This window comes from Colobus angolensis, unplaced genomic scaffold, assembly GCF_000951035.1.
Source record: "Colobus angolensis palliatus isolate OR3802 unplaced genomic scaffold, Cang.pa_1.0 Scaffold125, whole genome shotgun sequence".
NCBI lineage: Eukaryota > Metazoa > Chordata > Mammalia > Primates > Cercopithecidae > Colobus > Colobus angolensis.
Window position 1 is genome coordinate 4,605,373 of NW_012113697.1, and position 11,815 is coordinate 4,617,187.

Below are 11,815 nucleotides of genomic sequence, written 5' to 3' on the forward strand. Positions count from 1 at the left end.
TGTATCATAGTTTATAACCTAAATTCTCAAAGCCGAAAGAGAGAGAGTTGGATTCTAAAAACTCAGGGAAACAGAAAAAGAAAATAAACAAGAAGTGGGAAAATTAGCAAGAACCCCCAGAGGGAATTGAAAAGGAGGTCTGAAGCAGCTTCCAGTCAGGCATCACCAATTCAGTAGAAATAAGGGCAGGCTAATCCCAATCAATGAAACAGACATGAAAATTCTAAAACACTTTAAAGGAAATGCATTTTTACTGCTTCCCAGGCCAATGCAGGATTTCAAACTCAATTGAAAAAAAAAATAAAATAAAATTGATCTTCGAAGAGCTACTTCACTGAATAGATAAGAATGATTTGTAATTAACATGCCAATTGTCTACTAAGAGCCTGCCTGTAAACAATCTAAACCTTCTCCATGGTATATGTCCCCTGCAAAATCTCTGCAGTCTTGTTTGAGCTATTAATCTGTTCATCGCAGATTTTTATCAGAGAAGGAAAAGAAAAAAAAAAACTTTGCCCAGGTCCAATTTGGATAAATTTCGCATTAGTGGCATCTAAATCGATGTGGCTTCATGAAGTTATGGCAGGACAAGTTCAAGAGGGCGAGTCGGAGGGAGAGGGGAGAAGGAACACAGCTTGACAGAAGTGTACAGGAATCAAAACAAGGACAGATGGAGAAGACGCGGCAGTGGACAGAACACCGAAAGTAACATGAAGAAACATTTTAATGATGTGACTTAAAAGCAAGGGAGAGATGTAAGAGATCCTTGACTCAAAAGCCCAATATTCTTCTTTGCGAATGCTTGAGTGTGGGTAAGAAGCTGGCTGTTGATTATCCGAGCATTGAAACGCATTGATATTTCCCACTGCATAAATAGTCTCTCAAGACTATGGGATACCATTCCTGGGAAACTTCAGGCAAATTTCTCAAGATGCAGCAAAAAATCAGAAACGGCTAACTACGAGTCCAACAGGGAAGTTGGAATCCAGATTCTCCCCCAAGTTCTGGAGCAGCCTCAGCTTTTGAGCCGGCCACATGCCCTGTCACTGCAGGGAGATGGGTTAAGAGGAGTCTCACCTTCAGTCAAAGCCGTCCAACAGCAGTGACTGAGGTCAGAATTCCCTAGTGATTCTATCTGAGCCTGATCCTAGGACTGAGGGAGGAAAACTCCCTTGACGACTCCCTTCTTTGCTACTACGGTGTTTGGCTACCAACCTGCCTGACTCCTAGCCGAGATGCATATTCTCAGGACCTCAGAAAGGAGGGGATGGATGGGCCATGGAAGGGACTCTCAGATGCCACTTCAAATTAACAGTCATCCCCTCCCTCCGCCAAGCCTTTCAAAATTCCAACTCCTCCCACTGAAAACAGCAAGGGCGAAGGAAGACAGAAGTGGCTGTTTGGGTGGAAAACACGCTTCCCAGAAGAGGACATTTGGCTAAGGGAACAACGAATATGTCCAGAGGACAGATGTCCTGAGTAATGAGACTTTAATGCCGAAGCTAATGGGAACAGTACACGAGACCAAATGCCAAAAAAGCAAGGAATAATGAGAGTGTTTGTGAAGACTGCAGAAAGCAGCGACTCTTCTCCCAAACACTGGGGAACGGGGCCAAGGTTCTAGCCACCCAGAGTCTCACTGGGGTTCCTGCGTCCATGGGTCTAGAGAGACGGACATTGGCTTTAGGCAAGGAGGATCCAAGGGTTCTCTTGCTCCTCTAACAAGGAGTAGGCATGAGCCAAGCAGGGACAGGAAGGAAGACAACAGGAAGCAGGAATGCTGGGTTTCTGGGGAAGACTAGTGAGATAATTTTCACACACCCTCAAGCAGAGGTGAGTCTCCTACTCAGGTGCCCCTGGCTGGAGCTGCACACCAGGGAATGTGCGTTCAGCTGCTGCTCACCACCCTGTGACAACCGGATCCTGAGGTGTGTGGCAGGTTGGGAGCTGAAGAGTAAAACACAGGCTATTCGAGTGCCCCGGGATTCCTTCCTTTCCACGTGCCCTTCAGGACAGGGGACTTGAGAGCATCAGAAACAGAGAATCACAGGGAAGGCATGAGTCATTAGGAAGCACAGCCACAAGGGTAGAAATATGGAAGGAATAACACTAGAACAGGGAAGCAGAAGCAAGTTGACCAAAACGCTGTGTCTTGTATGCACAATGTTAGATGTTAGAAATGGGGCAGGGTGGAGGAGTTGTGATAAATGGAGCTGTTTGTGAGCTCTACATCTCAGTAATTAAAATTGGAAATAGCCCTAGGTCCATACTGTCTCCCAAATCACCTCTTTCCTCCAGTGCCCCTTACCCAAGCTCCCGTCACTGCTCCCAGGAGTTAGGACTCGTGCAGAATTGCCCGGAGGTTCTTTCAATACTGTCAAGTTTGCTTTTTTTTTCTCAATGAAAATCAGGGTGGTTTTGTTTTATATTTTCTTTGCATTGCCTTTGCTATCCTCAGCCAGCATCATCTAGTCATGAAAGAGAGCTCTTTTACTGCCCTGAGCATCTTGCCTCCTGGATGCAATCTGAGTTGGGGGCCGCCATTCTGGTTCCGCAGAGCCCTCGTAGGCAGGTCATTTATCCTCCTAGTCCTTCACTATGATAACCAGTCCCACGGCATGGGAAGGTGGGCCTTTGCTTTCTTAAGTAATCTGAGTATCACTGACTCCATTACATTCAGGAAGGTGAGAGCCAGCTGCTCCACTGGAGTTCAGAGAGAGAAGGGCATCAGCAATGTACTAGCTGTGTGACCTTGGGCAAGTTACTAAGCCTCTCTGAGTCGGTTTCCTCATCTATAACATGGGCCCCTACACTCAGAGGGGATGATGGGAGGATGCCGTGAGACAATGCAGGTCAGGTGCTGAGCTGGATGCTGGTACAGGGTGAGCCCTCGAGACTGAGCCCTCCTCTGAGTATCTCTCTACCATCCTCTCCACTTCCTGAGTCTTCATCTCACTGAGATCTCCAGTTCTCTCTAACTCTGGCTTGTGCGCTTGCATGAGTGATGGAGTTGTGTAAGCTCCTGGGACACAGAGCTTCCACTGTCCTGACATGTGAGCAGAGTTAAGAGGGACTCCCTAGCTCACAGCAAGACTGACTCCTCCCAGAATGCCAGAGAATTACCTTTAGAGGGTTATCAGGACCAGAGGCTCTGCCCCAGCCAATGCATGGGGGCAGTACAAGTGCACAGCACCTTACCAACCCCCACATCCTGACTGAGATGAATGAATCCCATTCTACCCAGGTAGTACAGCCGCAGCTACCCCACCTGCAAATGCTGAGTCTGGTATTTGTCACCTGCCTTTACACTCGGCCTGCCCCACCCTCGCTCCATTTCAGTGATCCATCCATCCACTGAATGCACATTTGGGGGTGGAGGGAGAGTGGTGATAAATGCACATTAGGAACTGATCAGCAGTGCTCACTGGCAGCCTTATCTTCCTGGGCTTGCAAATATTTCTACGTCATCTATGGCAGTCTGGCCCAGCCGGTGACCCCATCTGAATGCAGAAGTACAGAGGCAATAGCTCTGGGATAGAAAGAAGGGCAGGCCCAGTGAACACTCTGGCTCTGACCCGGTGCCTCACTGCATGCATCCCATAAAACTGGGTCCTTTTACCCTCCGTATCAAACTAGGAAGCTAAATTAAGCTAATTGTCTACTATCTCCTGCAGAAATGTGGGACATGCACTTTTTTCACCCTTTTTGGGCAGTTTTATGTGAAATACTTGCTGCAGATTCAACTCCTTTTTCTCCCTTTCTCTTAAGACCCCCACCACCTGCCTGGCACATGGATAAAGCATAAAACTGATTTTCTTAAGGCCAATAATTGTCGTTCCTCACGAGGAGTGGCCTCTTCAAAACAATCATCGTGGATTGCCAGGCACTCCTGTGCAGAGCTGCCGTTCACTCCTCTCTGAAATGCCTCTTCTGGGCTCCTGCCTTCAGAGACAGCTGACACGGCTCCTAGGAGAGCAAGTCTCATTACTGGAGGCACTCTTGATTTCTGATCACCTATTTCATTCATCAGACTCAGCCCCACGACTTGCCATTGCTTACGAGAATCAAATCAACCCTAGAAAATAAAAATATGTTACCCTCAGAGAAGGTCAAAATGACATGCCATGGGCCTTCAATGTGCTTTCAAGAGAGGGACCGTGGGAACATTTTCTGCAGAAAAATCAGCATGCGGCCTCCCAAGGTGACTGCTTGGAAGGGTGACACATTAGGGTATGTATACCCAGGTTCTTTCAAAGAAAATATCAAGCACATTACAGGGAAAGCCCCCAGACTGCACGCCACAGAGGTTATTTTCACATAATGATTAAGCCCAGATTTCCAGCTTCATTAGCCTGCAGTATCTGGGCCCAGAGCTGAGAAAGAACAAAACTGGCGCCTATGAACGAGCTTCCGTGGCTTGCAGAGCTATATTCTATGTAGGGGGCCAACCTGGAAGATAACCCTGAAATCACACACACACATACACATGCACACACATGTACACACACACACACACACACACACAGCGCCACTGGATGGCAGGAGGTCTCTGGCCTCTCACAGAGGTAAACTGCATTGATCCGGCAGGTCTCAGCATTTCCACTCATCTCTGGGAGAGAGACAGAAAGCATTCACACTGTGAATTTTTAATGACAGATTTCTGCCCACAGTTTCATTCACTGACTTTTTGCCCTGGTCCACAACTCTTTGGCTCGTGCTGTATTTTCCTTCTTCAATGGTCCGCATTACTCAGAACCTTATAAAAGGATTATGCTTAGATTAGGTTATTGCCCTTTAGAAAGGAACGTGAAAAAAAGCTGCAAAAGGACTAGTGAAGATGTACGGAAATCATTTTAGTGGAGACATTCAGTGGAAACAGTGAACCAGGAGGGGTACAGAAACGTAGGAAAGAAAGAGAAACGAGAAAGCTGTAACTCACATCTCTAAGGATTCCAAAGTTATTTGGTGATGACTAAGGAACGTGCAAAGCGTAAAGAAGCGGAATATATTTTCATTGAATGAGATGAGTCTGAGCACTAGAACACAGGCGCCCTGGCTTCAACTCCAAGCTCACCCACTAGCTGGGCTCCTTGGCACTGTGATCTAGCCTCTCTGAATTTCAGTCGCCTCACTTGTAAACTTAGGGAACTAGATTAAATGAATTGCTAGCAATGAAAACGTTATAATTCTGTAACAGATGACAAAATAATAGAAGGTACTACCCTGCTTTTTCAGAAGATTCTGGTTTTGCTTTGAGAGATTAAAAAAAAATAGTTAGCAATGTATCCTGAACTGTTTTAAAATTAGGCTTGCTCAAGGGTTGAGTTCAAGGGACTGAGACTGTCTGAGGAGTCACTGGTAACCCTCGCACACAGCTCTCTTATTCCTCTACAATATCTGCAAAGAAAGACACTAGAGGCTGGGTGCAGTGGCTCACACCTGTAATCCCAGCACTTTGGGAGGCCGAGGTGGGCAGATCACGAGGTCAGGGGATTGAGACCATGCTGGCTAACAAGGTAAAACGCTGTCTCTACTAAAACTACAAAAAGTTAGCTGGGTGTGGTGACACACACCTGCAGTCCCAGCTACTCAGGAGGCTGAGGCGGGAGAATAGCTTGAACGAGGGAGGCGGAGATTGCAGTGAGCCAAGATTGCGCCACTACACTCCAGCTTTGGCCACCAAGCAAGATTCCATCTCAAAAAAAAAGAAAAAGAAAAAAGAAAAAAAGACACTAGAGACGGGAAGTCATAAATGTAACTCAGGAAGAAATAATGGGGTGGAGTTTCCCAAGGTAAAGAAAAGAGGGGGAAAATTACAACAGAAACTAAACAATGAATTTAGTCTAGATCTTCATATATTCCACCGAAGCACAACTCCCTGCCATCACTACCAACCAATCTGAGACATCTCACACTCCTGTAAATTGAAACCATCATTTTGTGGTTCCACAGGCGACATATCATCAAGGAATATGAGCAAAACTGTAAGACAAAATTCACTGTAATTTCAAAAATGGATGGTACAGGAGTTTGAATGAGGCGAGGGCAGCAGGGAAGGAGGGTGGTGATCTCCCATGGCCAGGAGCAGGGCGGCAGTTCCAGCACGTGGTAGGAATCCTCACAGACCATAGAAATTGAGTTAGAAAGGGAAGACCTAAATACAATCTGCCAGTCCCTGGAAAATCAGGCGATGGAACTGGAAGCATAAAGCTTCTTTTGCTGTGGTTCCCTTTTATTCCAGATCCGTAGGACTGTCCGTCTGGAGCTAGTGAATTAACCTCTTTTACTCCGCTCACTTTCTCAACTGTCTTAACCACTGTTTCCTGCACAACTGATTTGAATCCGCTGCATAGTCAGTCCAATCTCTCAATAAAACCAGTTGAAAATAATGAATTAGACTTTTTTCTCTAGTTGTGTCTTGGCAGCCTACAACATGGGTAAACTTGGTATCTTAGCAGCCGATTCCCAGAAATGAGCGTGCTCCCCACCTTGGGTAGGGTAAGAGGGGAGAAAAGGACAGGTGTGAAGGCCTTCTGAGCTTGGGGAGGGGTAGGAAAGGACATGAAAACTGTGAGCAATGTGACCAAGGAGAATTGTACAGTCTAGGGAATTTGAAAAGTATTTCATGGTTGCCCTGCTAAAGCAAGAAGGAACCCTGCTAACCTCATCTATCTAAGGCAACATGTGTCTTATAAGCTTATATGGTGTAGCATGAAACCCATCTTGCCCAGGGAAGGTGAGCAGGGCTCATTTGTTAAGTGAATGTCTGCATGTGTCTGCAAGAGCCAGGACAAACCAAGCCCGTGGCACACGAAGGCCGGGCAACGTCACTTGGTCCCTTCAGTGGGAGTAATCGACCTCTCACCAGATTGCTTTCCTCCTTTTGCTATTTTTGCTTCTTTCTGCCTTCCCAGCATCCTTCCCCTAGCCCTTCCTCCATAAGACTTCTCCAGTTCTTCCACAATTTCCCTCTTTCCCTACAAGTGTTTTTTTTTTTTTAATTTTTATTTTTTGAGACTGAGTTTCACTCTGTCCCCCAGGCTGGAGTGCAGTGGTGCAATCTTGGCTCGCTGCAACCTCCGCCTCCCAGGTTCAAGCAATTCTCCGCCTCAGCCTCCCGAGTAGCTGGGATTACAGGCACATGCCGCCACACCTGGCTAATTTTTTGTATTTTCAGCAGAGACGGGATTTCACCATGTCAGCCAGGATGGTCTCGATCTCCCAACCGCATGTGATCAGTCCACCTAGGCCTCCCAAAGTGCTGGGATTACAGATGTGAGCCACCACACCTGACAAAGCACTACTTTTTATTTATTTATTTTTTTAACTCAAATTAAAAAGAAATAAAGGCAAGGCTAAAACCTTCAGTCCAAAGCAAGATGGTTTTTTGTTTTTTTCCTTCTATATTTGAAGTAGAAAAATAAGTTGACTCTCTATTTAGATCAATTCATTATAGTGAGCTCAGTGCTTCAAAAAACGCAGTGACTTGACAATTTGTTGCCCAGGAGCCTAGGAAGAGAACTCACTAAATCAGCCAGCCAAGGGGCCCTGCCACTGCAGTTATGTAGCCTGTGAGGAGAGAACAGAGCTCTTTGAGTTTCTAATTAATTTCTGGAGGGAGAAAGAGTAGAACAAAGTATTCCCTTGACTTCCCCTAGAAACAAGCAAGAGGACAAACCCAAATGAAGGGGTCACCTCCTAATACTTTTTCCGGTTAATATCTACCCGGATTTTTCTTCCCACACCCTTACATATCCCCCTCCACCGCCACCCCACCCACATTCTTTGATCCCCTCTGCTCCTGTGCAGGCAGTGGGAGGACTTAGGGCAGCTCTGATTTCATCAACTGCGTCTGCAGCATCCTAATAGCTTCCTGACCCATCTGTTAATTAGCCATTAAAAAAAGCCACACAGTTCCTCCCTCAGAATGATTCTCATCTCCAAGACACTAATGAATCAACTCAGGGCGAGGAGGAAGGAACAGGTTTGGATGTGAGACAGCTAGCAGGAAAAGGAATGTCAAAAAGGACCCAGGCTCCCAGACTGTTTCCTGGGCGCAGCCCGTGCCCTTGGCGGCCCTCCCAGAACAAAGGGCCCCTCAGGGGAGCTGCGCGGAAACCACTAGGGAAATAGGAAAATCTGTGGATGGCTGCAGCTTGAGCCTGAGCCCAGGCAGTTTGGAAGAAGGGGAAAAGCGAAGTGGAGATCCTGGTGGGAACTGGGCTTCCAGTTGGGAAAGGTAGGCACGGCTGCCCTGGGGCTCTCTGACCACATCCAGCACCCAGCTCTGCCTTTCAATCCTGTGCCCATCTCTTCCTCCTCCACGGAGCTCAGCTAGCTGAGTTGGACTTGGTACTCATCTGTTCCGAATCACTAGAGAGATGATAGTTTCCCCCACAGACACTCATTTCTCACTCAGAAACACGACAGCAAGGTCTAATCACTTCTGGAAATAATGAAATCTGTTCTTCCCTGAAGGAGTAGAGAGATGAAAGGAAGTCCTACCCTAAGGAACGTGTGTGCACGGGCAGGCGGAGGGCTGTCCAGCCTGGGAGCACTGAGGCAGACGCAGACAGTCCATCCCTTCCCTTCACCCCTGCTCACACTCCCACAAATGTCCCTCTCCAACGAGGCTGTTCTCACTGAAACTCCCTCACACTCAGCCCCTGCCTGCCCAGCTATCATCTTTAGGGGGAAGCACACACTGAAACCAGCTTGTCTTTCCTGTTCAGAAACATCTTTGCTGAACTATTTCAAGGAACATGTAACTGCATGCACATTCACTTCCTCTCTTGACCTCTCAAGAGTGTACATTCTTTCTCCTCCCCACTTGCCCTAAGGAAAACTCATGCGGTGTGACTGTTTCTCTCTGTCTCCATCACTCCCTCCTGTTCCCTACCCCAATCGCCCAACAAGACAGTCTGCACAAAAATACTCCCCGGAATGGCAAACGGCGGTCTCTCGGGTGTGAGCAAAATGAGAGGAGTGGTGTAGTCGCACTCACCCCCAGGAGTCTCAGAGCAACTTGCACACTCACCCTGACGTGCTCCGGAAACAAGAGGTTACGTTGGGACACTGTTGTGCTTGAGTTACCCAGAACTGAAAAATAAGTTTTCTTGACCTGCCCAAGGTCATTCATGGAGTGTCGTAGATGGATCGCCCATGCTCTGTCCCCCTGCCACCCCACCACACACAGACAGGCATTGTCCCCTACCCAACAGGCGCGGATATGATGGTTTCCAAAGCACTGATCAGGCAAGACTGCAGCTGCTGGAAGAGAGGCTGTGAACTGAATAAAATCAGGAGGTGAACTTGAGGGGGAAACATCCCATATTTGCATAATGTTCTGAGGCCTGAAATCCATCTCCCTTCCCATGGTTACTCCGCTTCCCCAGCCCCAGAGAGAAGTTGCCCCAATGGTGTAATCACCTTCACCCCAGTTTGGCGTAAGGGGCGTCAGGGTGGTGGGGAGGGGAAGAAACACCAAGAGGGAACGTGACCTCTCCAGGGTCATGTGCCAACGCCAGCATCCAAAGATGCCTGCTGTCAGCATTTGAGGACACCGCCCTCTGTATCATCTCAGGCGATGATGAATAAACTCTGTATGAGGCGGAAGGGTCAGGGCAGCAGGCAGTTTTCCCGGAGTACAGGTAACAATGGTTCAGGGAAGAAAGTAACTTAAAGAAGGATGTGTAGGAATCAACCAGCAAGCGGCTGCGGTCAGAGCAGAAGGTTTATGAGAGGCCAAGGCCACAGGGGAAGGGGAAAAGGAGACAAGCCTCCAAGTCTTGAGGCAGAGGTGTAACGACAATAACGACCAGCACATCTGCTTCAGGACAGCACCTGCCCACAGGCAATTCCTTCTCTTCTTTCTACACTGAGCCAAGAGAGAAAATTCTTTGCCGACAAGATGCAAAAGACACAGTGTCTTGCCTTTATTTTGCTCACCATCCCACTTGTCTTCTGCATTTGAGAGCCAAGACTGACCACAGGCTGTTTCTCACACAGGAGGATACTTACTGCACCATCTGAGACATGAGCTGCGGGTGGAAGACAGGGTGGAGGTACCTCAGGGTGACCGAGGTCGCCTTTTGGAATCACTCCAATTCCAGCACCCGAGTTTGAGGTACCTACCCTTTGTGGATTTGACTCAATAAAACCTGCCAGGGAGTATCATTTCTGTCAACACCCACAGTATCAAACAGGAAAAAAAAAAAATAAGCTCTTTTAATATGCCTAGAAATTTCTATCTGTCTTTCTCTCTCTTCAGCAAGGCAGAGGTAATTAATGTACACAGGAGCGAGGAAGGAGGTTTTCAGGTGGTAAGGATAACAACCAGGACGCAGAGAAGAGCTCAAGGTGAATGGGTCAGTGTGGGGGCCTGCAGGGCTGACTGACAAACAGTAGTCTGGGGGGTGGTCATGGTGACTAGGGCAGTGCTCACACCATGCACCAGAAATGGAGGCATCTTCTGGGGCAGGGTTTGTTCCCTGAGAGGACTCCTGCACCACGTCCAGACATCCATCAACATGAGGGGGCTGGAAGCCGAGCTAACTCTGCATCCTCTGGGTGTGTCATTCCTAGAGTTCTAAGTGTGGGTTTCTGTCGTCCCCTTGGCTTTGACCTCCCCAAGGGCTCGCTGGGGGGCAAGATGGTGCCTCGGGGCAGGATTCAGAGTGGAACCAGGGACTGCCATAGTTTGAGCTCTTGGCGTAAGTTTTGGTAGGAGGTAGCCCCCACTCCCTCTCGAATGTAAGCAGTGAAAGATGCCCCACTAGATTTAACACAGGCAAGAACTGTTCAGTCAAAGTTCTAACTACAGGGTTTCAAAGAACAAGTCCTCCAGTCTCAGCAGGAAAGATACACATCCCACTCCTCAGGATGCAATGAGGAGACACCATCTGTGCTTGGTCAACATGCAATGGAGAAATCTTTATCTCTACTTCCGGCAGGAGGCATCTTTCTATAAAACCCCAATTCCTAATGTACGAGAACATCTCAGTTGACACTAAGCCACCTGGTACCGCTTTCAGTAAGGTTCCAACATCGGTCAGTTTCCTATATTGAAGATGACACTCTGATTTGACTCAAAAAACTAAATGCCATTAAGAACCTACACCAAAGTGCCCACATGCCAGGAAAGGAAAGCAGAACCCTGGATCCTCATCCAGGATTACAGAATTTGTAACATTCTTACACTTGGAACTGCACGCACTCTACCAATTTCTTACTCTGCCTTGTAAATCCCCCTACCACTAAAGCATGCATTCCCGGTTCTGAAGAAATGGAGGAGGGGGCACAAGAAGACTCTGATTTATTGCATGCAAAAAGAGCGATGGTGGAAATGACTTAAGAGGGCCAGGGGAGGTGTGGCGAGGCCAAGAGTGAAGGGGACAAGGGAAGCAAGTTGAGAGGGTGAGGCCGCGGGGACACCGGAGCGCGCGGCACGCGGCGCTCTCACCTGTGGATGTTCATCTCCCGCGGAGGGCGGTGGGCCTTGTCGTAGGAGACCTTGGCGAAGACGCCGGCCACGATGACGAAGGCGATCACCCCGCAGGTGATGTAGACGGTGAAGTTGGTCTTGTCCTTCTCCGGGTCGTACTTGTTCTCGGGCCCCGGCGACACCACCTTGGTGCTGGGCGTCTGTACCCACACCGGGCTCTGGTAGTTGGTGCACTGGCGCTGGTCCAGCTTCTCGTGGCGCTTCTTGCAGCAGAAGCGGTAGTAGCAGGTGCCGCAGCAGTACAGGTAGCCGCTCTCGCTGTTGTTACACTCGAACTCCTTGTCGTACTGGCCGCTCACGTCGTAGTAGCCC

At 48.3% G+C, this 11,815-nt stretch overlaps 1 protein-coding gene across 3 annotated transcripts in view; it reads right to left on the reverse strand.

The window, feature by feature from the left end:
- The window catches only part of SHISA6 (shisa family member 6), a 327,051-nt gene extending 315,242 nt beyond the window's left edge, over positions 1 to 11,809 (reverse strand). For all 3 annotated transcript variants that reach the window (XM_011933247.1, XM_011933246.1, XM_011933245.1), the window contains exon 1: positions 11,462 to 11,809. In XM_011933247.1, coding sequence (XP_011788637.1) covers positions 11,462 to 11,475 — 14 coding nt within the window. In that variant the 5' untranslated portion in view covers positions 11,476 to 11,809. The remainder of the gene's footprint in view (positions 1 to 11,461) is intronic.
- Between the last annotated feature and the right edge of the window lie 6 nt (positions 11,810 to 11,815).